At 48.1% G+C, this 20,193-nt stretch overlaps 1 protein-coding gene across 2 annotated transcripts; it reads right to left on the reverse strand.

Annotated features, from left to right (window-relative positions):
• Window positions 1-36: 36 nt before the first annotated feature.
• Window positions 37-15,685, reverse strand: CAMK1G (calcium/calmodulin dependent protein kinase IG). Of its 2 annotated transcripts, none has more exons than XM_054804119.1 (13): window positions 15,532-15,685; window positions 10,896-11,013; window positions 8,019-8,147; window positions 7,584-7,658; window positions 6,722-6,860; window positions 6,457-6,580; window positions 5,810-5,885; window positions 5,146-5,258; window positions 4,021-4,099; window positions 3,510-3,597; window positions 2,337-2,764; window positions 1,688-1,819; window positions 37-664 (listed from the first exon to the last, which is right to left on the reverse strand). In XM_054804119.1, the coding sequence occupies exons 2-12, from the start codon at window positions 10,985-10,987 to the stop codon at window positions 1,726-1,728; spliced, it is 1,437 nt and encodes a 478-aa protein (XP_054660094.1). In that variant the 5' UTR covers window positions 10,988-11,013; window positions 15,532-15,685; the 3' UTR covers window positions 37-664; window positions 1,688-1,725. The 2 variants fall into 2 exon arrangements, with proteins under 2 accessions (XP_054660094.1, XP_054660095.1); XM_054804120.1 differs by having other exon boundaries at window positions 37-658; window positions 15,532-15,679.
• Window positions 15,686-20,193: the final 4,508 nt, after the last annotated feature.

Here is a 20,193-nt window from a genome sequence, read left to right on the forward strand (position 1 = left end):
AATAACCAACAGGCACTTTACAAAACAAAACTCAGCTTTATTAAGCAAGTATTTATTGTGCAATTACAGACTTGGAAGCAGGGAATTTAGACCTTGCTGTGATTATTATCAGACATATGGAGGTTGCTAGCAGGTTGTCTCTCCTTTTGTAGCTGAAGTGAGAACTGTGTAGCCCGGGCAGCTGGTTGATGCTGAACTTCAGAGCGCCAAAGCCTGGGACTATCCAAAATCCAAGGAGCAGATAGGATGCAGGTTGTAAAAATAACTGAGCTGCCACTGAGTAAAACTCTGCATGGCTTTGGTTTATAGGATTTATGTTGTGCAGTGCACTTCTTATGCATTGGACAACTAAACAGTATACAGAAAACAAAAGCTTTATAGCATTGAGCGGTGTTGTATGGATAATATACACTGAATATGCTAGCAGTAGCCTCGCGCTTTCCCTTGCTAAAGTGCCTTCTCCCAGCAATAACAATCCAGAAACACCCCGAGGTCACTGCATTGATGGATTCCTGGGACTAACGTGCTGCTCGTCACCAGTCGGTTGCTGCTCTCGGAGACGCTGCTGCCCGCCTGCTCCTGGCGGGACACAGCCTCCTTTCTTGCTTGCACTGTTGATGTCTGGCTTTGAAGTGCAGAAAAGAGTAAAACAGCCCTTCTGTTTCTGCAAGAGAGAGAATTTCAATTGAGGATTGAACTTTGTTTCACTAGACTGCTACCTTCAAAACGTGCTCTGTTAATAAGCAGTAGCATGGGGGTTAGGAGCAGCTTGGATCCCTTTGTGTGCCTTACTTAGAAAGGGTTATTACATGACTGATCATTGGAATGGGCCTTTTCGGAGCCTATAGTAGATCTTACTTGCATTTGTCTCTTCTGTTAGTCCTTTATATATTACAGTTCTGTTCATATAATCTCATCAGTAGAGGGTGTCATAAAAGATGATAGGACGTAGCGCACTTTATGTAGATTTTTTGGAGAATTGTGCTAGCATATGCTCACCTTTGAAGAACATCCTTTATTGCAGGATTTAATAGCAATACTTCTTACCGCTGATATATAATGTGGTGCAAATGATAGCAATTTAGCTGGTCCAGAATTAAGCCGAGCTGTGGTCAAACAGGATGAAACTCTCATGATTGTGCTCTGCTCACCTACAAAACGAACATCTCCATGCTCTGCTCTCTGGTAACAAAGCCACTTAAACTGACCTGCCTGGACCAAATCTGGGAAAGGGAATGGCCCTTCAGGCTGCTGGAGATGTTCTGCTCGGCCGTGGGCCAGCAGCCTGTCGTCAGCTCTTTGCTCCTGGTCACAGCTGAGACCCAGCTGAGAAGCCCTAATCCCAGCTGACGAAGCTGTTTGGTTCCAGTGTGATTCCCAGTGAGTAGCTTTGAATAATGGTGGAGTTTGATATGACAGGTCCATGCTTGGCTTCCTTTCCCATGCTTCTTGGGCAACACAGTTGTAGTTGTAAAAGTGGGATTTGGAGTCACCGGACTGGTCTTGATGGAAGCCGAAAGTTTATTTCTTCCTTGAAAGCTGGTTTAGTTAAGGCTGTTTCTGTTGCAAAAAACCTGAGAGACGCCTTGTGTCATGTACAATCACTTTGCTATTTGTGCCTTTCCCTTTTTCCTGCCATAATGGGATTAATTAAAAGCAGCTGGTGATGGGATTGCGCAGCACTTACCGCTGGCGATGTGGGGAGCCCCGGCGGCTGCCGCCTCGTCACATGATCAAACAAACTCCAGTTTGCCCAGTGCCACAGTGCGAAGAGTGTTTACTGGTTTTCATTGGAACAAGAACTTCTGATTTGAAATGACTGGTTGGAAATGGAAGAATTGGAAGAGAAAGAGGAAAAAAGAGAAATAGCAATAGTTACGATCATTCTGCAAGTGAATTGAAAAATAGTGTTTTTAATATAAAGAACATCAGCTGCAGAAAGAAGAGCTGGGTGCGAGTCAACGCTGCAGCAAAGGCAGGATCCAGTCGCTCAGCACCAGCTGAGGAATTGGCATCAGCAGCTTTAACCACAGCAATTTCAGTTTCTGGAAAGCAAATGTGCTCAAGTCAATGGAGCGTGGCAGAGGAGCCCTGCTGCCCCAGCCCACTGCCAGCTTTGCCACACAGCCTGGGCAACATGCCTCACCTGATGCTCCTACGAGCATGGAGGACACTTTGGCTGGATAGCGGTGCCCAGCCGTTTGCCTCTGTCCTTATTCCTCCCTCCTTTCTACCTCCACCTGGGGCTGGCAACTTAAGTGCCAGGCAACTCCCTCCAGAGATGGTTATTCTCATACACTTTGTTGGAAATTATGGCTAACGACTTAGATACCTACTGGGATTTTGCAGATTTTTTGAGCAGCACTGTCTCGGAGCAGAAGGACGTCTTCGTTTTCTCGTGCCCCACGCAGGCTGGGCTGCAGCCACAAGAAGTTCTGGTTGGTGGGCTATAGTTATCTGGCAGGACCAGGCTGCTGCCAGCGGGCACCGGTCCGTTCTCTGAGTGGCTTTGGAGCTTCCCGCCTTTCGTTCCCATGTCCTGCTCCAGCTGAGTGGGAGGGTTTGGACAGCCCCGCGTGGGGACCAGAGGGAGTGATGCGTCCTTGTCTTCGTTTGGCGTTGCTGGCCGGGTGGCCACCGTGGGTGTGTTGGGTCTGGACGCCTCCGAGACTTGTATAACGGGGAGGGGGCTTTCAGCTGCTGCGTGACCGTTCATGTGGAGCTTCTTCATGTGGTGCACAACGGCTGCGGCGTTGAAGGCTTGCTGGGGAGGAAGACAAAAACCCCATGGTGAGCACCTGGTGATGGCAGGCTGGGTGGGTGCTGCGGGACGAAGGGACTGTGTCCCCCTTAAGTGATGACTGGGTGGGCACGGGGGGGCAGCGCTGTACTGGTTAGCACTGACTGTTTGCACGATACACAGAAAGTGGGACGTGCTTGTTCCTGGCACAAACGCCGTGCTTTGAGTGCAAAGTGCAGATGCTTTTCAAGATCACAACCACTTCTACAAGAGGAAATTGGGGGAACAGCTGTAAATTACCCCACAGTATGAAATGGAGACTAGAGCTGAAGTTTGAATGTCATCATTTGAAATGCTATTGTACACACGGTTCCTACGGCATTCCTCTCTCCACCTAAATTCTTACTAAAACTCTTGATATAAATGAAGTACCAATTTATCTTCAAGGCTGAAAGGAGGAAAAGCTGGATTAAGCTTTTCCAAAGATCTGCTGATGGAGCACCAATAATCCTTCCCCCCTCCCCTTTACTTTCTTGGCGAGACCACTACAATGCAATGTTTGCGGTAAATCTACCCGTATGCGTTGCAGCGGGGAATATTGGTCCAAACATACTATAAACAGTAACTGCACACAATTTTCAGGCAGCTTTTGGAGGATCTCAGCTTTTGGGTGCTTACCCACACAGCTGAAGCCTTGCTTATTGCTAGATGGCAGCAACTGGCATTTGTTAGTGAAATGGCTCTAGGCTCCCACCAGCAACCGACTTACCCTCCATTTGCTCTTTGCAAAGTTTTTCTGAATCTGAGCGCTGACAGATGGGTATATGTCACGGTGAAGGGCTGTATTTCCATTAATCCTGCAGATGGGGAGAGAAGAAAATGGGCTCGTAGGCAGATGGCATTTGTAAGGCACTCCACATTCTGGAGGCAACTAACTGCTTTGTACGTTCAATCAGCAATAATTAAACCCAAAGGAAAAACAGCAACAAAATGTAACGCAAACACACACTTCAAAGCTTGGGAAAGCTCAGGATGGGATTTCTTCTTTGCCTCTGTTTATGGAGGCAAATATGCACAAATTGCATCTTTAATTATTCATCATTTTCTTTCTTCGCGCACAAAAACGAAACACCCAGGGCCACGCGGAGGCAGACGGTGACGTTAATAACGGGGGCTGGGGAGACACCCCTGCTCTCAGCTACTGCCGAGCACGTGGAGCGAGACGCGGAGGCTGGTAAATCCCCGTGGCCACCAGCCCCTGCCGGGGTCCCGGTCCTCACCATGGGTGCCGCAGGGCTTCTTCACAGGTAAACCTCGTGTTCGGGTTTTTCTCCAGTAAATGCCTGATGAAATCCTTGGCTGTTTGGGGAGGGGAGGAGAAGCAGAGAGAAAAGGTTATTTTTTGCCTTGTTCCAAGATAGGATCCTAATAGGACAGGGCAAACGCTAGTGGATAAACATCACGAATCTCAGCCCCGAGAAGGAGGTGTTTGTACAGCTTCATTGCTCCGTTGAAGGGAGATGTTTGTAGTGAAGGGCTCAGATGAAAAAATAGTAACTGGGGATGCACCACACTTCAGGCTTAGATTACATGAATTTGAGTTGAATTATTCCACTAAAAAACAACTCTTAAAAAAACATAAGAAAGTGCAAAATGAGCAGGTTTAAAAGTTGCCGTAAAGAGCAGTTAAATCCCTCTTTTTTTTTCCTTTTTTTTTTTCTTTTTTTGCAGGGAGGATTGTGGTGTTTGTTATTAAGTCATCACAAACCTCTTGCTAGTTTTGTTTGTATGTGTGAAAGACTGATGTTCAAAACATGTTGCTAAGATGCTGGCTTCAGTAAACTCTGTGCAGGGGGGCTCCACAAGCAGATTAGTCTAGTGGAAGGCTGCAGTGCTGGCCGGTACAGTTTGCTGTAAGGAAATGTGACCTGATGGGAAGAAAAGCAAAGGGGAAGAGAAAGAAAAAAAGAAAAAAACCCCACAGAAAACCAAGGTGAAAAAACCTGGAGTTCCCCTGCTTCCAAGGGAAACCTTAAACCCCCTCTGAGCTCACTAATTGTGAAAATCGGGGTTACGTTGCAGAGGCTCGAGCCGAGGATGCTGCACTACAGGCAGGATGCAAAGTGCCCCCAGCTCTGCCAGCGCAGCTCGGCTTTGGCATCGTCACCCCCGCCGCTGTGGTGCTGGGGGCGTCCGCAATCAGTTCCCATGTCTGGGGCGGGGGGGTTGCTGCTCTGCGAGTGACTCAGTTCAACGCTCCGTCCTTTTCCGTCCCTGCCGAGGCGAGCGAAGGGCGTTCGGGGCGTGGGGGGCTCGGCTGGGGCAGGCTCGTGCCCGCGGGTCGCGGGGCTCTGGATTGCACCTTGTGGGAGGGAGCGCGGTGCTTCCCAGGGCCGGAGCTTTACCTGACTCGGAGATATCATCCCAAAACGGAGATTCGAACTCATAGTAGCCTTCCTTAATCTTTTCAAACAGTTTGGATTCGGTCTCTTCGTAGAAAGGAGGATACCCGCACAGCCTGGAACAGAGCAGAAAGCCAGCGGTCCTTCAGCGCCGCCGGCCACGTCTGCACAGGCTCCTCCGCAGCCCGGCCAACGCGAGCGAGCAACAGAGGCGGCTGCTCTATCTGTCCATCTGTCCCTCGTATCTAAGCGTATCGGTAAAGCTGCAGAAAAGAGTTAAAAAACTTAACTGCAGCAGCGAAAGGACAAAGCCACAGCTGGTACATAGCTGTGTGGCGTGGGAGGAAATGAAACAAAAAGTACCGAGGAAGATTGAACGATATTTGTAGGCAACTGAAAAAAAACAAAGCATAGGATGAGGCACATAATAAAGAAAATGTGATTCCTTTCATCTCCGCTCCAGCACTTGATTCCCCGCATCCCTTTCATTTCTATGGTCTAGTGAATCCGTGCAAAGGAAGAACACACCGCTGCTGTGTTCCCGCAGCAATATGGGAGGTCTGGTATCACCTCCGCTTGCACTGCCGCTCTGTATAGGTGTCTGAAGTGATGGAGGAGTCGGGAAACTCGTGGCAAAATAAGTGGGATGCTGTTTGCTCTTACTCACAGGATATAGGTGATGACTCCAATGGACCAGCAGTCCACGGCTTTGCTGTATGGTTTCTGGGTGAGGACTTCAGGGGCTGCAGAACAGCAAAACCAAATGAAAATTCTAAGCGTTATTGCTTTTCCCAGCATTGGATAATCTATTAGTTTCTTGTACACTTGCCCTCTGAGGTGCCAGTGCAGAGAGTCAGCCAGTAACAGCCCCATTTGCCGGTCAGATTGGTCTGTGCTTTTTGTATCTATTTTATGCCATCGAATAGAAAGAACCACTGACAATTTCTCCTTGCATCCTGAGGTTTTAACCAGGAAGCTGCGGATCAAGTCAATGCAGTCTGGTGGACATTAAACAAAATTCCATTGTGTTAAAATTATTTTTGTAATTATTCAATAAATACCTGACTAACGCTGAAATATTTTGCTCTTAAAATTATCCTTTTCTTTGCACTTTTAAACGCTCTGTGATTTTGCAGTCTCTGCGCTCATTTGTAATCCAGCCTTTGTGGTCCACGCAGTGCATCTGTGAGTAGCATGTTGTTGTTAACATAATTATGTGCTTTTTTTCCTTTCTGCTAGGCAATGTACTGTAAGTACACAACCTTTTTTCCAGACAGTCCACCAGCACGAGCCCATTCCTGATTCTTGGCTTACCGACGTATCCGGGAGTCCCACAGGCAGTGGACATGATGCCGTTCTGCTCCATTTTAGACAAGCCAAAGTCCGTGATCATGATTTTGGAATTGTCTTCGGGAGTCAGGTAAAGAAGGTTTTCAGGCTGTGAACACAGAGTGGTCAGAGGTTGAAATTTATGGTGGAAAAATGGAAGGAAACAACAGAAAGTCACGGGGCAGAGCAGGTAAAGCCTGCAGTCACGCCAGCTCCCCGAGGCGCTGCTGTTGCTGAGAGCAGGTCTCACCTTCAGGTCGCGGTGAACTATTCCGTTTTCGTGGAGGTACTTCACTGCCGTCAGGACCTGGTGGATCACCACACTCGCATCTTTCTCAGTGTAAACTCCTCGTTCCAAAATTCGGTCAAATAGCTCTCCCCCAGATACCCTGTGGAAATGGTAGTTCAGAAAGAAGAAGACTGAAAAGAAAATTAAAGTTAATCGTGCTTTTGTGTTAGGCAAGCTAACTTTCTGGTCCTTTTATGACTCCACCTACAGCAGAACCGTTCCTTGGGCAGCAGTTTTTGGGAGGCTGAGAGGCGGATGGACACTCCTGAGTGCAATTTCAGGGTGTCAGTAAGCATTACTGGTAAACCTAGGGAATTTGGGTAAGGTTACGATGCGACTCCTGGCAGGTCTGAGCCACGGGCAGTTCTGCCTCCAGGCTTTGCTACGCAAGCGGATATATGTTTTTGTGTGATTGCTTCCTTTAGCTAAATTTGCAAGTTAGCAGTAGCAGCCGGGTGCTCAGAGCTGATGCCCACAGCGAGCTGCTTTCTCTGCAGCTGACACGTCGCCCGTTTTCATTTCTAGAAACCCTCCGTGGCACAGCTTTAATTAGAACTACTTCTGTCTCTGCCCTGCTAAACTGTGATGAATTAATTTGCATAAATAGATCCTAATCTTGGTTTAGAAACTTGCTGCTAAAATGAGCATGGGCCAAGGCAGCATGAGAAGTGTCCAGGTTAGTTCAAACCATGCGGCTCTGGCTTTGTTAGGGGTGTTTGAATGGCTCATGTGTAGGTGCTGAAATACGGTGCGTCGCCCTGCTCCTGCCACTCTTCTTCTTCTTCTTTGTGGCCCACAAAGCAATGGCTCTGCTGATACTTACAGCTGCATGACCAGGTAGAAGTGGGTTGTGCTCTCATAAATATCTTCTAAAGTCACAATGTTTTCGTGCTTTATTCTGCAAAGATAAATGCGGGTCAGAAACAACCCTGGCAAGGACAAAGTGGCTTCTCAAGTGGAAAACCCAACAGTCATCTTGCTTTAATCACCGGTGAAAGAACCAGCGAACTCTGGTTCTCCTTTCCCCGAGTGCTGCTTTGCTCCATCTGTCTCCTTCCGTGGGAGCAGTACAGCTGTCGGGGTTACCAGTCCAGCCGGGGAACGAGAGAAGAAACTTTGCTAATCTACTAATTCATAGTAATATTTATATACTCTTTAAAAAGAAATACTTCTTTTCTTATATTATTCTTACTGTAGAGCCACATGTCTTCAGAAAGGACGTTGGTTCTACTTTACATTACAATGTATACATACTCACTTTTTCAACACTGCTATTTCATTCTCCAAGCTGCTATCCCTTGTGAGGGGAGACTTCTTGATGCATTTCAGAGCAAAGAGCTTGCCAGTGCTTCTTTGCTTCACTAGGAAAACTTCCGAAAAGGCACCTCTGCAGAGAGAAAGAAAAACCACTATGGTAGTAATTAACTCTAAGTGGATGCTGATTATAAAGGGAGAACTATGCCTCCAGCAGCCCCAAACTTAGGATGTTCAATGCAAGATTATGCAAAGAAAAAACCCACAAATTTTCTCTGTTTGTAGAGCAAAGGTTATTTTTGCATAGTTCATCGTGAAGCCGTGTTGAGGCTGTGGACAAAAAAGATCCCTGCAATAAAATGAAATCACATTCTTCAGGACTGTCTTTACAGACAGGCACGTGTTTTTACTGCTGCGTGTGCCAGGCTGTGGGTGAACTTCAGCCGTGCCCGGTTCAGGGCACACCTCCAGGGATGCTCTGAGATGGCAAACGCGGTTTTCAGCACGTACCTCGGGTAGGTGCAGGAGGAGGCACCATCCGTGGTCTTTGCAGCTCGTGGCCTTTCAAGGAACCTTCGCGCTTGAATCCACTGGGACTGGGGGGACTTTCCCGGGCTGAGTGCGAGCCCTGCTGAGGGGCTGTATCGATAACCACCTCGCTAACGGGGCAGCCTGCAGCTCGGGTGCTCCTTGGGGTTAACAACCCCCACGGAAAGATCTCAACAGCCTCCACTCTAACGGGGCCAAATTCCTGCTTTAATAGAAATTGTGTCTCCTCAAAGCCCCCACCATCCTTCACTTTCCCTGGTCAGCATTGCTGAATTGCGGTGAGGATAGCCCAGTTATGTCGGGGTTTGGGTTTATCAATCAACGTTTTGTATATCTAAAGCGCAAAACAACTGGATAACCTCAGTTAATACTTTTATTCAGCATGCAAGGTGTTTTCCTTTCTGCAGAGACCGCTAATACCTGCGTACCCTTAGTGACAAAGTGACAATGAGCATCTCGTGCATTCCTGGTACGGGTTCAGCCCAGTGCAGCCGTGAGCGGGTATTTATAACATGCCTAAAGCTCGCAATCCTGTTAAAGGTTTGTCTTAGGCAGCTGAACACGTGTCTCGGGATAGTGACAGTGCATACTTTGCCAGGTCAGTCCTCACTAATCCTCATCAAATGAGCGGCAGATTAATTGATGGCAGTTAAATGGAACTTGCCACTGAGTCTGCAAAGCGCTGCAGGGAGCCGGAGGGCAGAGCCGGGAAGGTGAGCGCAGTGAAAGCCCCGTCCTGGCTGGGATGCTGTTGCAGCAAACCCAGTAAACAAGGGCAGAAACCCTGCGTCTCCTGTAATCCACCGAACAAAGAATCCCGCGTCCTGTGCAGATGGGTTGGCCGAGCACAGAGCCGTACCCATCTGGCGCACGGCGCTCTGTGCCTGTTAGCGAGTGGCAGCCGGCGATGGCGCAGGGGGAGCGGGAGCCTGAGGCAGCTCCTCGCTCCCCCAGTGGGCCCGGGTGCTGCTGAAACAAGGAGCAAGACCATTGGGGTTGTGAGGAAATTGGGCTGTGCCAGGACAAGCAAGGAAGCAAAAACCCAACAAAAAAACCCCAAACAAAAAACCGCAGAGATTTTTGGGAAGGCATCCCAACAGATGACTTGGAATCTTTGTTTCACTCAGCAAATTATACGCAATGGTCTCTCTTCTGGCACAAAAAGCAGGAGGTGTTGGGACCTTTTCCTTGTTTCACACATTTTTCTCCTTTTATCCGTATAAACTCTGAGGGCTCTTTCATGGAAATGCCTTTCAGGTTCCTGAGAGCTCTCCAATCGGCAGGCACATCCTCGCTAAGGTCCCTAATCCAACAGTGGTGGATGCTGGGGGAAGGTGAGAGTTTCCAGGGAGTTTTAGGTCCCAGATCTTCATTTATATTCTTCAGCTAGCTGAAGCGGTGTATGTGGAAAAAAAAAATCCCAATTTCTAATGCTAAATTTTCTTATTAATGTAATAGTAGGAAATGAACAACCTACAAATCAGATGCTGGGGCATCTGTTCTATATATCTGTCCCAAACAGTTTATAATAATTATGTCCCTTATTAAAAAATGATGAATCAACAAGTTGGCTAGAAGAGAACAAAGCTTTTTCTAACCTCATTCCTTTAGAGAAAGCTGCTGGATAATTTAACTAATTTCTGAGGCTGACCAGGAACGTGATAATTTAAAATGTCGCCCAGCTCTGGAGTAGCTGTTTATTGGGAGCTTTGTCATGGGTTCTAGAGTCGCAGAAAACTTGGCCGTGACAGAACTCACTGTGGAGGTAATTCAATTCCTCCTCCACCACCTCGGAAATGTTTTCTTGTCTCATTTGCATGAATAGGCAAATTAAGCCGTTAACGCACGGAGAAGTATCATACAACTCGAACATCCTTGTTCTTGTTTCATCCCTCAACTGAGTCAGGGTTTATGAGCTAAATATACGACTTATTATTATAATACCTCTCCCAGAGCCATCCCTTGACCTTGCCTGACCTTGCAGCAGCGGCAGACCAGTGTGCTCAGCAGGAAAAGGGCAAAAACTTAACTAAGCCGCCGGCAGGCTCCGAGGGGAAGGCGGAAAGCGCAGAGCTGACCCGGAGCCACGCCGCGGGGCTGGGTGGGAAGGAGCCGCTTCGGCGTGGCTTTGGCAAGCGTGAGCCGTGAATCAGAGCACCGACAGCAACCGTGCAGTGGTGCTGGAGAGCCCACCCCTTGCCTCAAGGGAGGCGATCTCGGGAGGAGATGTTTTCTCGTGACGTTGGCCAACGCCAGTAAGGGAGTCGCTGCCCTGGGCTGGGAAGCCGGTACCCAGCGGCGGCTCTGTCTGGGGATCAGCCGCGGTACTTACGATCCCAGGGCCTCCATGAAAATGAATGTTTTTCGGATGTTGCTCGTCTGTTTCTTCCAGGAGCTGCTGTCGTCCTCTTCCTTGCGACCCATCTCCTCCAGAGTGAAAGCAGGGAACGCTGTGAGGAAGAGGAGGAGGAGAAAGGTGACTGATGCGGCCGGTGCTGACATGAAGAACGGGACTACCCAGGAGCTGGCTGGATTCAGGATGCCCTGAATGGTGTTTGCTCGGTCAGAGGAGTCAGACTTTTCAAGGATGTGAAATTTTGTGCCGCTTTTGCTACTCACAACCGTTGGTGCTGACCATGTCGCTGCCGTTACGTCCCGCTCCAGGCGTCAGTGCAGCGTAGTACCAGATCAGCTGGGTAGGAGCTGGTGACCATATGGTAATACTCTCTTGTCAGTGTACTCATTTAGCGCGTGTTGGCAATTACAAATGTTTATATTGTGCTTCATATTTAGTGGTTAAAAAACTCTGCTGAATGGTTACTAATTTTAACTAAAGCATCCATGACTTAATGGATTAAAAGTTAGGTACAACTAGTGATGGAGATGGATTGTAGTTGAGCTGCTTTATCACTCAAATAATAAATAAAGAGCTCGTGACTGCAGGGAGGGGAATTTTATATCAAACGTTTTGTTGATCTGTCTTGTACAGTTTGCGCTGCTGTCGTCTTCAATTTTTGTTAATTGACAGGTTGCTTTTGCTCTGAGCCGTAACCTTCCCGTTGCCTTTTTCTCGCAGGGCTGCGATGCCGCGGTGCTGGCTGGGATGGCAAAGGGGTGCCCGGTTTTTAGCACCCTGCCCTGACGGCGTGTCTCTGTGCCACAAACACGGAGCAAGCGGTCCCTGCCAGCAGCCCCCCGCTCAGCATGCGGGGTGGGTGGGTGGGGGTGGCGAGAACAGCTCACAGAAACCACAAATTTCTGGAGTCGCCCCGGCTCTGCGGGCTGGTGGCTGAGCCCGTGACATCGGCGTTGGAGGACGTAACTGCAGGAAATCTGGGCTGTCGGTAACCGCAGCCGTGGGACTCCCGGCTGAGCCGTGCATCTGAAACACGCGCCGCTGCTCACGGGCGGCTTGACCTTGGTCGGGTCCCCGGCCCCCACCACCCCCCCCAGCACTAAGCTCTTTAGAGCGCAGGCTGGGCAGCACCGCTGTAATACAGCGAGTAACTGTCGGCCCCGGGGAGGGGGAGAGTTAGTCAGAGCTTGCACAAGGTCTGGGAGGTGGGAAATGTTATACAAGTATCTAAGCACGCTTAATAAAATCGGGTCTAACATTACAGAACTGGGAGTACGCTGGAAGGTGAAAAAGAAGCCCTGAGATTTGGAAAAAAAAAATATAAAAAAAGTGGCTTGTCCACACTATCAGGATACAAAAGAAATACTGTGAAAATATCCAGGGGATGGGTGCCAGAGCAGCACCCTTGGCACGGGGAGCATCGCGCTTCTTGAGAGCAGGAGTGGCTGCCCCAAAGCCCGTGAGACACAGCCAAGCCTTGAAAGGCAAAGCACAATCTTTTGTGTAAAAATAAGCGTTTGGAAAAGGCAGAAGTATCAAAGCAGAGAAAAAGCTCAAAGATCTTGTTTCATGACAGGCAGCTTAGATATTGAATTCCCCCTGAACCTACTTTATCTCCTTAATTAGTACGGTTTCAGGGTTTTGAGCTCCTTGACACAGTTTTTTTAAAGGTTAATTTAACATTATTGAAAATAAAATTGACTCAACTGTAAACAGTTGAAGGCTTCAGTCCGTAAAATCACCGAAGGCCAGCGTGCACTTGACCTTTATTTACCTTCTAGGATTCTGATGCACGTGTAACTCCTAGAAATACAACTTATGAAACCCAGCCATATCTTGCTGTTTAGAATCAGTGAAGATCAGAAGTTCTTCACAGAAACACTGATCGATTAGTAGAAACCTTTCTGCCAATATTTTGAGCCTCAAAAGGAAGTTTTCTTTCGCAGTCATCCGCCCATCCCAAACCTCTACAGAACTGGAACGTCACAAAATGAGAATTCTCAGCAGAGACGTCCAGCTGCTGGTGGAAGGTGAGTTTTATCCGCCTTAACCAAATATCAAATGCATGATGCCAGTGTGATGTTGAGTGATGGGTAAAATTCAGATGACCTCTCTGTTTCTTTCCCTGCCTACTGTCAAACAAAGAATATGAATTTAAAAAAAAAACAACCAAACAACAAAAAATAAGTAGGTCAGCCTGGCCGCAGGGACAAACAGTATTTCAGTCTCGGTTCCGGTGCAGCCCCTGCGTTGAAGCGCAGCCCGTTGGCACAAGCTCTTTGGGGCGGCCCGGGAGCGGCGCGGTGCAGAGAAATCCCCCCGGGGAGGCTGGACCACGCTGCCGGCACCAGGGCAGAGGTGACTGTCCCCCCCCCAAACCCCGCGGGAGGTGACAGCGGAGCCACGTACGCTCGCTTCTGTGAATTTGGCCCGTTCGAGCACAAGTGTCAAATTTGCCCAATATTTGCTCGATTAAGCTCAATTCTCTTAGTACACTCATTTTTAATTCCTGACGAATTCAACAAGGTTCTTTTTTCAAATGGGTTTTGCTTCTAAAGGAAGGTAGTATGGTGTTTTCTTTGGTCTCCTGTGAATCATCTGTTCATCTTATAGTTCCTCCTTCTGTCACTCTCTGCGTACGGCATTTGGTTCTGCTGCTATCTGGAGGAAAGGCTGGATGAATAGCTCTGACTCCCTACACGTGTATTTGATTTCCTGCTTTCTCAGTGTTTCTGTGCCATCATGAGCAAGTCATTTCCTGCCTCCCCTCGCCCTTCTGCAAGGAAGGGGAGTGAGTGCTGCTATTTTGAGAGCAAAATAATGAAATGTTTGAATTGCCTGAAATGTAAAGCTGCATATGTGCTCGGGTGATGAACACTTGCCCACCTTCCTCCTTCCTCGCGTTGGATTATATTATTCTCAGTACTTTTTCCTCTCTTGACACACGGGAAGGTAATTGCAAAGGGGCTTGGTGCAGGATGCAGGGGCTTCTCAGTCCAGCTGTGATTACGGGGTTACGGGACCTGTGGCTTTCCTGGAGCAGGCTCTGGGAACTCGTCTGCACTTCGTCTCTCAATCTGGTTAAGCCACTTGTTGCACTTTGCAGCAGTTTGTGAGAATGCACTGTTTGGTATATTTGTTGTCTGGGTTTTGCTCTTTATTCAAGCTCTGGTCCAACAACTTCCTGACCTTTCTCAGTGCTAGCGCACAGCGGACGGGTTAACAGGGTTTACTGTATCTACTCGCTTAGCTGAAGAAGCTTTACTTTCCACGGGAATAGAAAACATCGTAACAAAACCTGGGCAAACAGATTGGTGCTTGGACTGGCGGGTTTTCCTGCCATACGATGAGTCCATCCGCACACTTCCATCATGCTCCTGACATACGTCGTTTGTCAGCTCCATCCTGACACCCCGTTCACATGTGCATCATCCCCGGCTTGGTGGGCACGTTCTCCAGCCACAGCAGTGGGATGCACGGACAGAGTACACCCAATATGCGTCTGAAAAATGCATTATTTTAAACACCTAATCTAGAGAAGGGTCCGTGATCGCCCTTTTGCCCATTCACCTCTTGACAGTGCAAGAGTGTTAAGGCTGCATACTAAAATGGAAATGCTCATTGATTAATCACCTTTGGAGACGAAAGTGAAATACATAACATTGCTTTGATTTGTTTGGCCTCCCGCTCCCCCATCATAACAAATGAAGCAATACGCAGGACTTCAATCTGATGAGTATATGCTGAAAGTAGTAAGTAGTTTCAGTATTAATGTCTAACCTTTGGGCTCTTCCACAGACTAAGTCAATAAACGTGACTGCTGCTATACTCTGCCTGATCCAGCAAATGACACATCATCGCTTAGAATGTAATGAGTGTTATTATGACCTTGCTTAAATATTTCCTGAAGAAATTTGTTCCGCTTTCATATCTGGCAGTAACAAATCCATCTGCAGACAGACGCTCTGCTTCTGAATGGATATACTGCATTAGCAAAATTATTGTAAGACATGATTAATAGTCGCGTGACAAAGTTACATGTGGAGGGGGAAGATACATGCTGCTTTCATGATTTTGCCTTTAGAATTGGAAAGAAGTTTACAGAAAAAAAGGACAATACAAAGTCAAAGGGCTTTGCTTTAAAAAATACACCAAAACAAGCAATCTGCATGTGAATGAATTAACTGCCAGGCCAGTCTCTGTGCTCAGGGACAAAAGAACAAGAAATTGAAAACACCAGCTCACCATTGAAAACAAATCCACATTAAACATCTTGTATTCAGCCCACCACTCCATCGATTCAAAAGCAGTGCATTAACTTAGTAGTCCTTGATGAACACTTGCAAATCACAATATTCATTATAAATATTTCAGATTCCTTAACATACTTTTGAAGTAAAATGTCAGAAGGCAGCTTTCTATGAAATTGCTAAATATAACACGAGTGCTGTAGGATACTAACGGTCTGTGCAGAGAAGTCCTCCAGTATTTTCCTGTTAGTAGATAAAATTCATTTAAAAAACCCCCAGGTTAGCCAGAATCCCACCTGCTTTGCTGCACAGAACAGACAGAAAAAAACAAATGGCTATTAAGGAAATAATATTTTGCTTACCCAAGTCAGCACAAACAAAGCAACTCTTGTTCGCTGCTGCTCCGGCTCGGCTCCCGCGGTCTGTGGGGATTAAAGCCCGCCTGGGTGCTCACCGGCAGCGGGGAGGAGGAGATGGCTCCGCCGTGATGGTAACCAGGCAGCACTTCACCGGGAGTAAATTGCCACGAGCACGAGCTGCCTGTGGGTGTGCGTGTGCGTGCACGTCGCTGTCAGTAACGGCAGCGGTACCTGGCAGCGCCGACACGGGAACACGAGTGTTTCGCCGGCAGGAATTGATTCAGCTGCTGCTGGGAGAAATGGTGCACGGTGTGCGGCAGCAGCCGCTCCTCGCAAGCACCGAATTTCGTGCTGAAATATTCCGGGGTGGAATGCAAATATAATTTGCCTCGATCAAACAAATGACTTTTCGGTATTAAAAAAATGCCCCGTTTTCTTTTGTATGAGGGTGGGAGATATGTCGGGCCACAGAGGGTGGAGCGGGACTGGACCGGGACAGGGTTTCCCGCCGGGATGCTCCGGCACCCCAGCCCTCTCATCTCCAGCACTGGGAAGGTGCTGCTCTCCACCATTTTTAGATGGCACAAAACCATGGTGAAAAATCTTTGCAGCAGAGGTTAATCTCCATCACCAGAGTTTTGGACTATTTTAAACCATACAATAGCTCTATTTTGACTTTCAAACCCTCTGTGTGTGCGCCTTCCCAGGAGGCACAGCACATATGAATGTAGGAAATATTAATAATTCTTTGAATCTTTTCTATAGCGTAGGATTTTTAGAGATGGCAATAACAACTTTACTGACTGCACTCTCAGTTGATTTACACTGCCATCTAGAATAATGCATGAAAAAAGTGCATATCATTGCAAAGTTTAGGTTTATATCAGGAATAAATCAACTCTGAGGCAATACTAGAAAATCACATTATTTTTCTTAATTTTTTTTTTTCTTCAGTTGCTTAGTTCTAAGGTGAAGGCTGTTTGGTATTCTTCATTTCTTTGTTGGCCCGACTCCATTGCTGTGAACTCCACAGTGTCGGGATTTGGGTCAGAATTTCTAGATGTGGATTTGAATGCTCAGGTTTTCTTTGGCGCTGGGTTTCAGTGGAATTTGCATTGGTCTGATCTGGAAACCCTTGTAAAGCTTCGGCTCTTCCTCCCTTCAATGTCTTCGTTGCGTGGCCTCGTCTGCGCCTCCCCTGCGCGGGGGGCAGCTGGTCCTGCCGCTGGCATCCCGGGTGCGACGCCAAAACCAGAGTCAGGTCATTTATTAGGGTATATATACACCGTGCGTATAGATAGATGCCCTATACGTATGTGGGTATAAATGTCGACGTGCAGGTCACAGCCTCTGGTGCTGCTGCAGCACAGACATTCCCTTTGCACCCCAGTGTGGCACCCAGGGCACTGGCAGAGAGCAGAAACCCTCGGCAGGGAGGCACAGCCCCTGCCTGGCTGCTGGATCTCGGTGCCCTCGGGACAGTCCTGGAGTGAGAAAGGTGCTGCCCACCTCTGCCTCTTGCTCCTTCATTCCCATTTATTCATTCCAGTTTTAAAATGTAAAAACAATATAACGCTTTCAGAATTATTGTCTTTGTCCTATTCGGTTCTCACCTCCTTTCTTATTATTTTATAAGATTTTGGATTTTCTTATTAACTACTTTTCCTTTCTCAAAAGCTATCAGCAATCGTATCCTAACTAGAAATTTAATAGCCGCAGTTAAAACCCGTGTTGTGCGATAGCACAGAAGCAAAGGACAACCTGGACCCCGGGGAGCATTTTAAGATAGATTCAGTTGAAGGAACCTCCGTTCCGGCAGCAGAGCCGAGTGATGCCCGCAGGCGAGGTGGCCAGTAGGTGTGCGCAGGGGAGGCAGAGGAGGAAAGCAACACGTCCTTTATTGAAATAAGTTCATTATAATAATAATAATTACAAATAGACTGCCAATAAGGAGAACAAAATGGCATCTTTGCATGAGCATCCATCTTCCCTGTGATGCTGGTGTCTGACCCTGGGGTTTTGTTTGCTGGCCCTGCACGGGGGGCACCGAGTCAGGCCAGGCTGGGTTAGTTGTAGGGTCACGAAGGGGAAATGAAATCAAAAAGGATGCAATTCAGGATGATGTGAGTGCTTTGGGAGAAGTTTAAGGCAGAGATAATGAGAGCAAAAGGGAAACATTTACTGCGCCCCAGTCCTGGGAGTTTGCGTGGTGGTGTTAGTTGTGTTGAAGAGGAGATGGCTGTGATGAAGCGGAGTGGGTACGCACGCCTTGTCTTGCTCTTGTAGCACTTGCTGGAAATGTATCATAAATCTCACAGAAAGCGCGTGACTGCAGCAGGGCGATGCTAGGGACAGCCATCAGTTAGAAGTAGGAAGAAATTTGCCTAAAAAAAAAGGAAAGCAGAGCAGGGCTCTTCAGTATGTGAGAGCTGCAGCGTTCCCCACATCGACAGTGTTCAGAGCTTGGCCTTCAGAAACACACCGAGAAAAACACCAACAACCCAGGGGGGGCGAGAAGGAAAAGCTCCCTCGTGTGCTTTGCTGTGGAAAGAATCGATCGCGATGGTGGCTCTCGACCTCGCCTGATAGAAATGTAGGACAACAGGCAATTCAGTTCGGGGACTTTTGCTGAGCTCTCAATGGGCTCCAGTTAAAATAGCGGTTATTAACCAAAGACAGAGCAAGCAGCAATCTAGTTTTTAACGGCATGAATCAGAAGTGAGGAGGTGTGATGGAAACCACCAGCACAATGTGCAAATTACGGCAGCCCGTTTGCAGAGGTGTTCGAAAGGCGCCGTCAGCCCCATCCCTGCAGGCCCTGCTCTTCTGGTGAGAGGGGACCTGGAACGCTTCTCTGTGCTTTTGCAAAGACATGAGAAAAGAAAATATCTCCTGGATATTATCAGTGAGAGGGCAACCAGGGCAGCAGGGCCATTACTCAGGGGTTTTCAAGCAGAGAAGTCTTGAGACGTGACGCCCTGAACGTAAATACAAACTCAGAAAGCAAATACAAAGAGCCAGCGTTGGTAATCTCAGGGTTTTCCAGGAGCTTGACTCATGGGCTGTAAATCCTTGTGCAATCCCCAGGTGGACAGGCTCAGGGGTGTGACAGCCGTGTTGCTGCCTTCGCTCAGCTGCAGCATCCCAGGAACTCCCAGGCTGGTGCCAGCAGAGAGCACTGCAGCACAGCCAATGACGACAACGTGGACTTTGGAGCAAAAAGAAATAAATAAGGACTTTTATAAGCAATGCGGCTGGTATTTCCGAGCAGTTGGTCGGGGGAAGGTGTTATTCTAGATGAGCTCCTTGAAGTAACGTGCAATTCCATAACATATCCCTCAAGTGGAATCTGTAAGCATTATTTGCTTTCCTGTTACCTTAAAACACAAACAGCTTAAAACGCCTCTTTAAAGCAAGGAGGTTCCGTCATTCATAGCGTGGTTGGGAGTGAGGTGATGTGGAACTGGATGCTGCTGCTTTGAATCTATACTGTCTCTGTTGGAAACTGTTGCTCTTTTCTATCATCGGCTTTATTTGTACAAAGTGGTTAAATTGGTAACTGAGTTATCCAAAGAACTTAGCTGTAGGTTTTTGCACGTTCTTCTTAACCTGGTAATTATGGTCCTGGGAACTAAGTAGTAACTATTCATTTTAAAATGGTAAAGAATCATGTAATTAGCTCCTGATAGGTATGCGCTGTTAATTAAGCTGTTCAGTGGTATATGTACTGTACAGCTTATCTGTCCCTACATAATTCCAGCTAGCATCCCTCTCATATTGCCACTGTTTTCATAGAAAAACTGTCTTTCTGGGAATGTCCTGACACACTATACAACCCCCCCATCCCAAACTTTACACCCACCCCATGACCTAAAGATCAAACATGGAGAGTTTGGGTTTGAGACTGCATTTCTTCAGCCGAAGCATGGCTACTTTTGAATCACAGTTAGTCCGTATCGCACAACGGCAGCCCACATGAGGTATATGTGATCATGCGCCCAGATGCTTGGCCATTCCGCTTGTCGCCTTTCAGCCTCGCGTTCCCGGTCCGCGCCGTTCCTGCCATATAGCTCAACAGTTCATACTCGGAGTTGACTAATAGGAAGTAGCAGCCAATTAGGAACCTAAAAGGGCCTTTCATTAGTTTTTTGAAAAATTAAGTACTAATTACATAAGTTTGAATAGATGTTTACTGGGGGTGGGGGTGTGTGTGTGTGTAATTATGCAGCCAAAAAAAGCCAAACTTACTGTTGTGCCCCTGGGGAGGAGAGGTGACCGCCGGGCTGGGGATGCGGCAGAAGCCCTGAGCAGGTCACCCCTCTGCCCGACCCCCCGCCGCTTTGCAGCCCCGCGGAGGGACCGGCCGGGACCGGCCGCAGAGCGCGGTGCCCGCCCGGGGCAGAGCAACCTCAGCACCGCCGGGCAGCGCCGGCCGGTCCCGCCGCCGTTCCTCGGCCTCGGGGCTCCCTCTGGTGAGCGAACCGGGAACCGGCAGCATCCGCTACCGTGCGGAGTGGCGGTGCTGCTCGGATCGGGCACCGGTCGCCTGGAGGGGGGCGGGACACCTCCCTGCCACGCCATCACCTGGGGAGAAGGGCAAATGCATCCGTTGGTACAGGGGAAAAAAAAAAAAAAAGAGAGAGATAATGGGAGCAATGAAATTCT

This window comes from Grus americana, chromosome 25, assembly GCF_028858705.1.
Source record: "Grus americana isolate bGruAme1 chromosome 25, bGruAme1.mat, whole genome shotgun sequence".
NCBI classification, from domain to species: Eukaryota; Metazoa; Chordata; class Aves; order Gruiformes; family Gruidae; genus Grus; species Grus americana.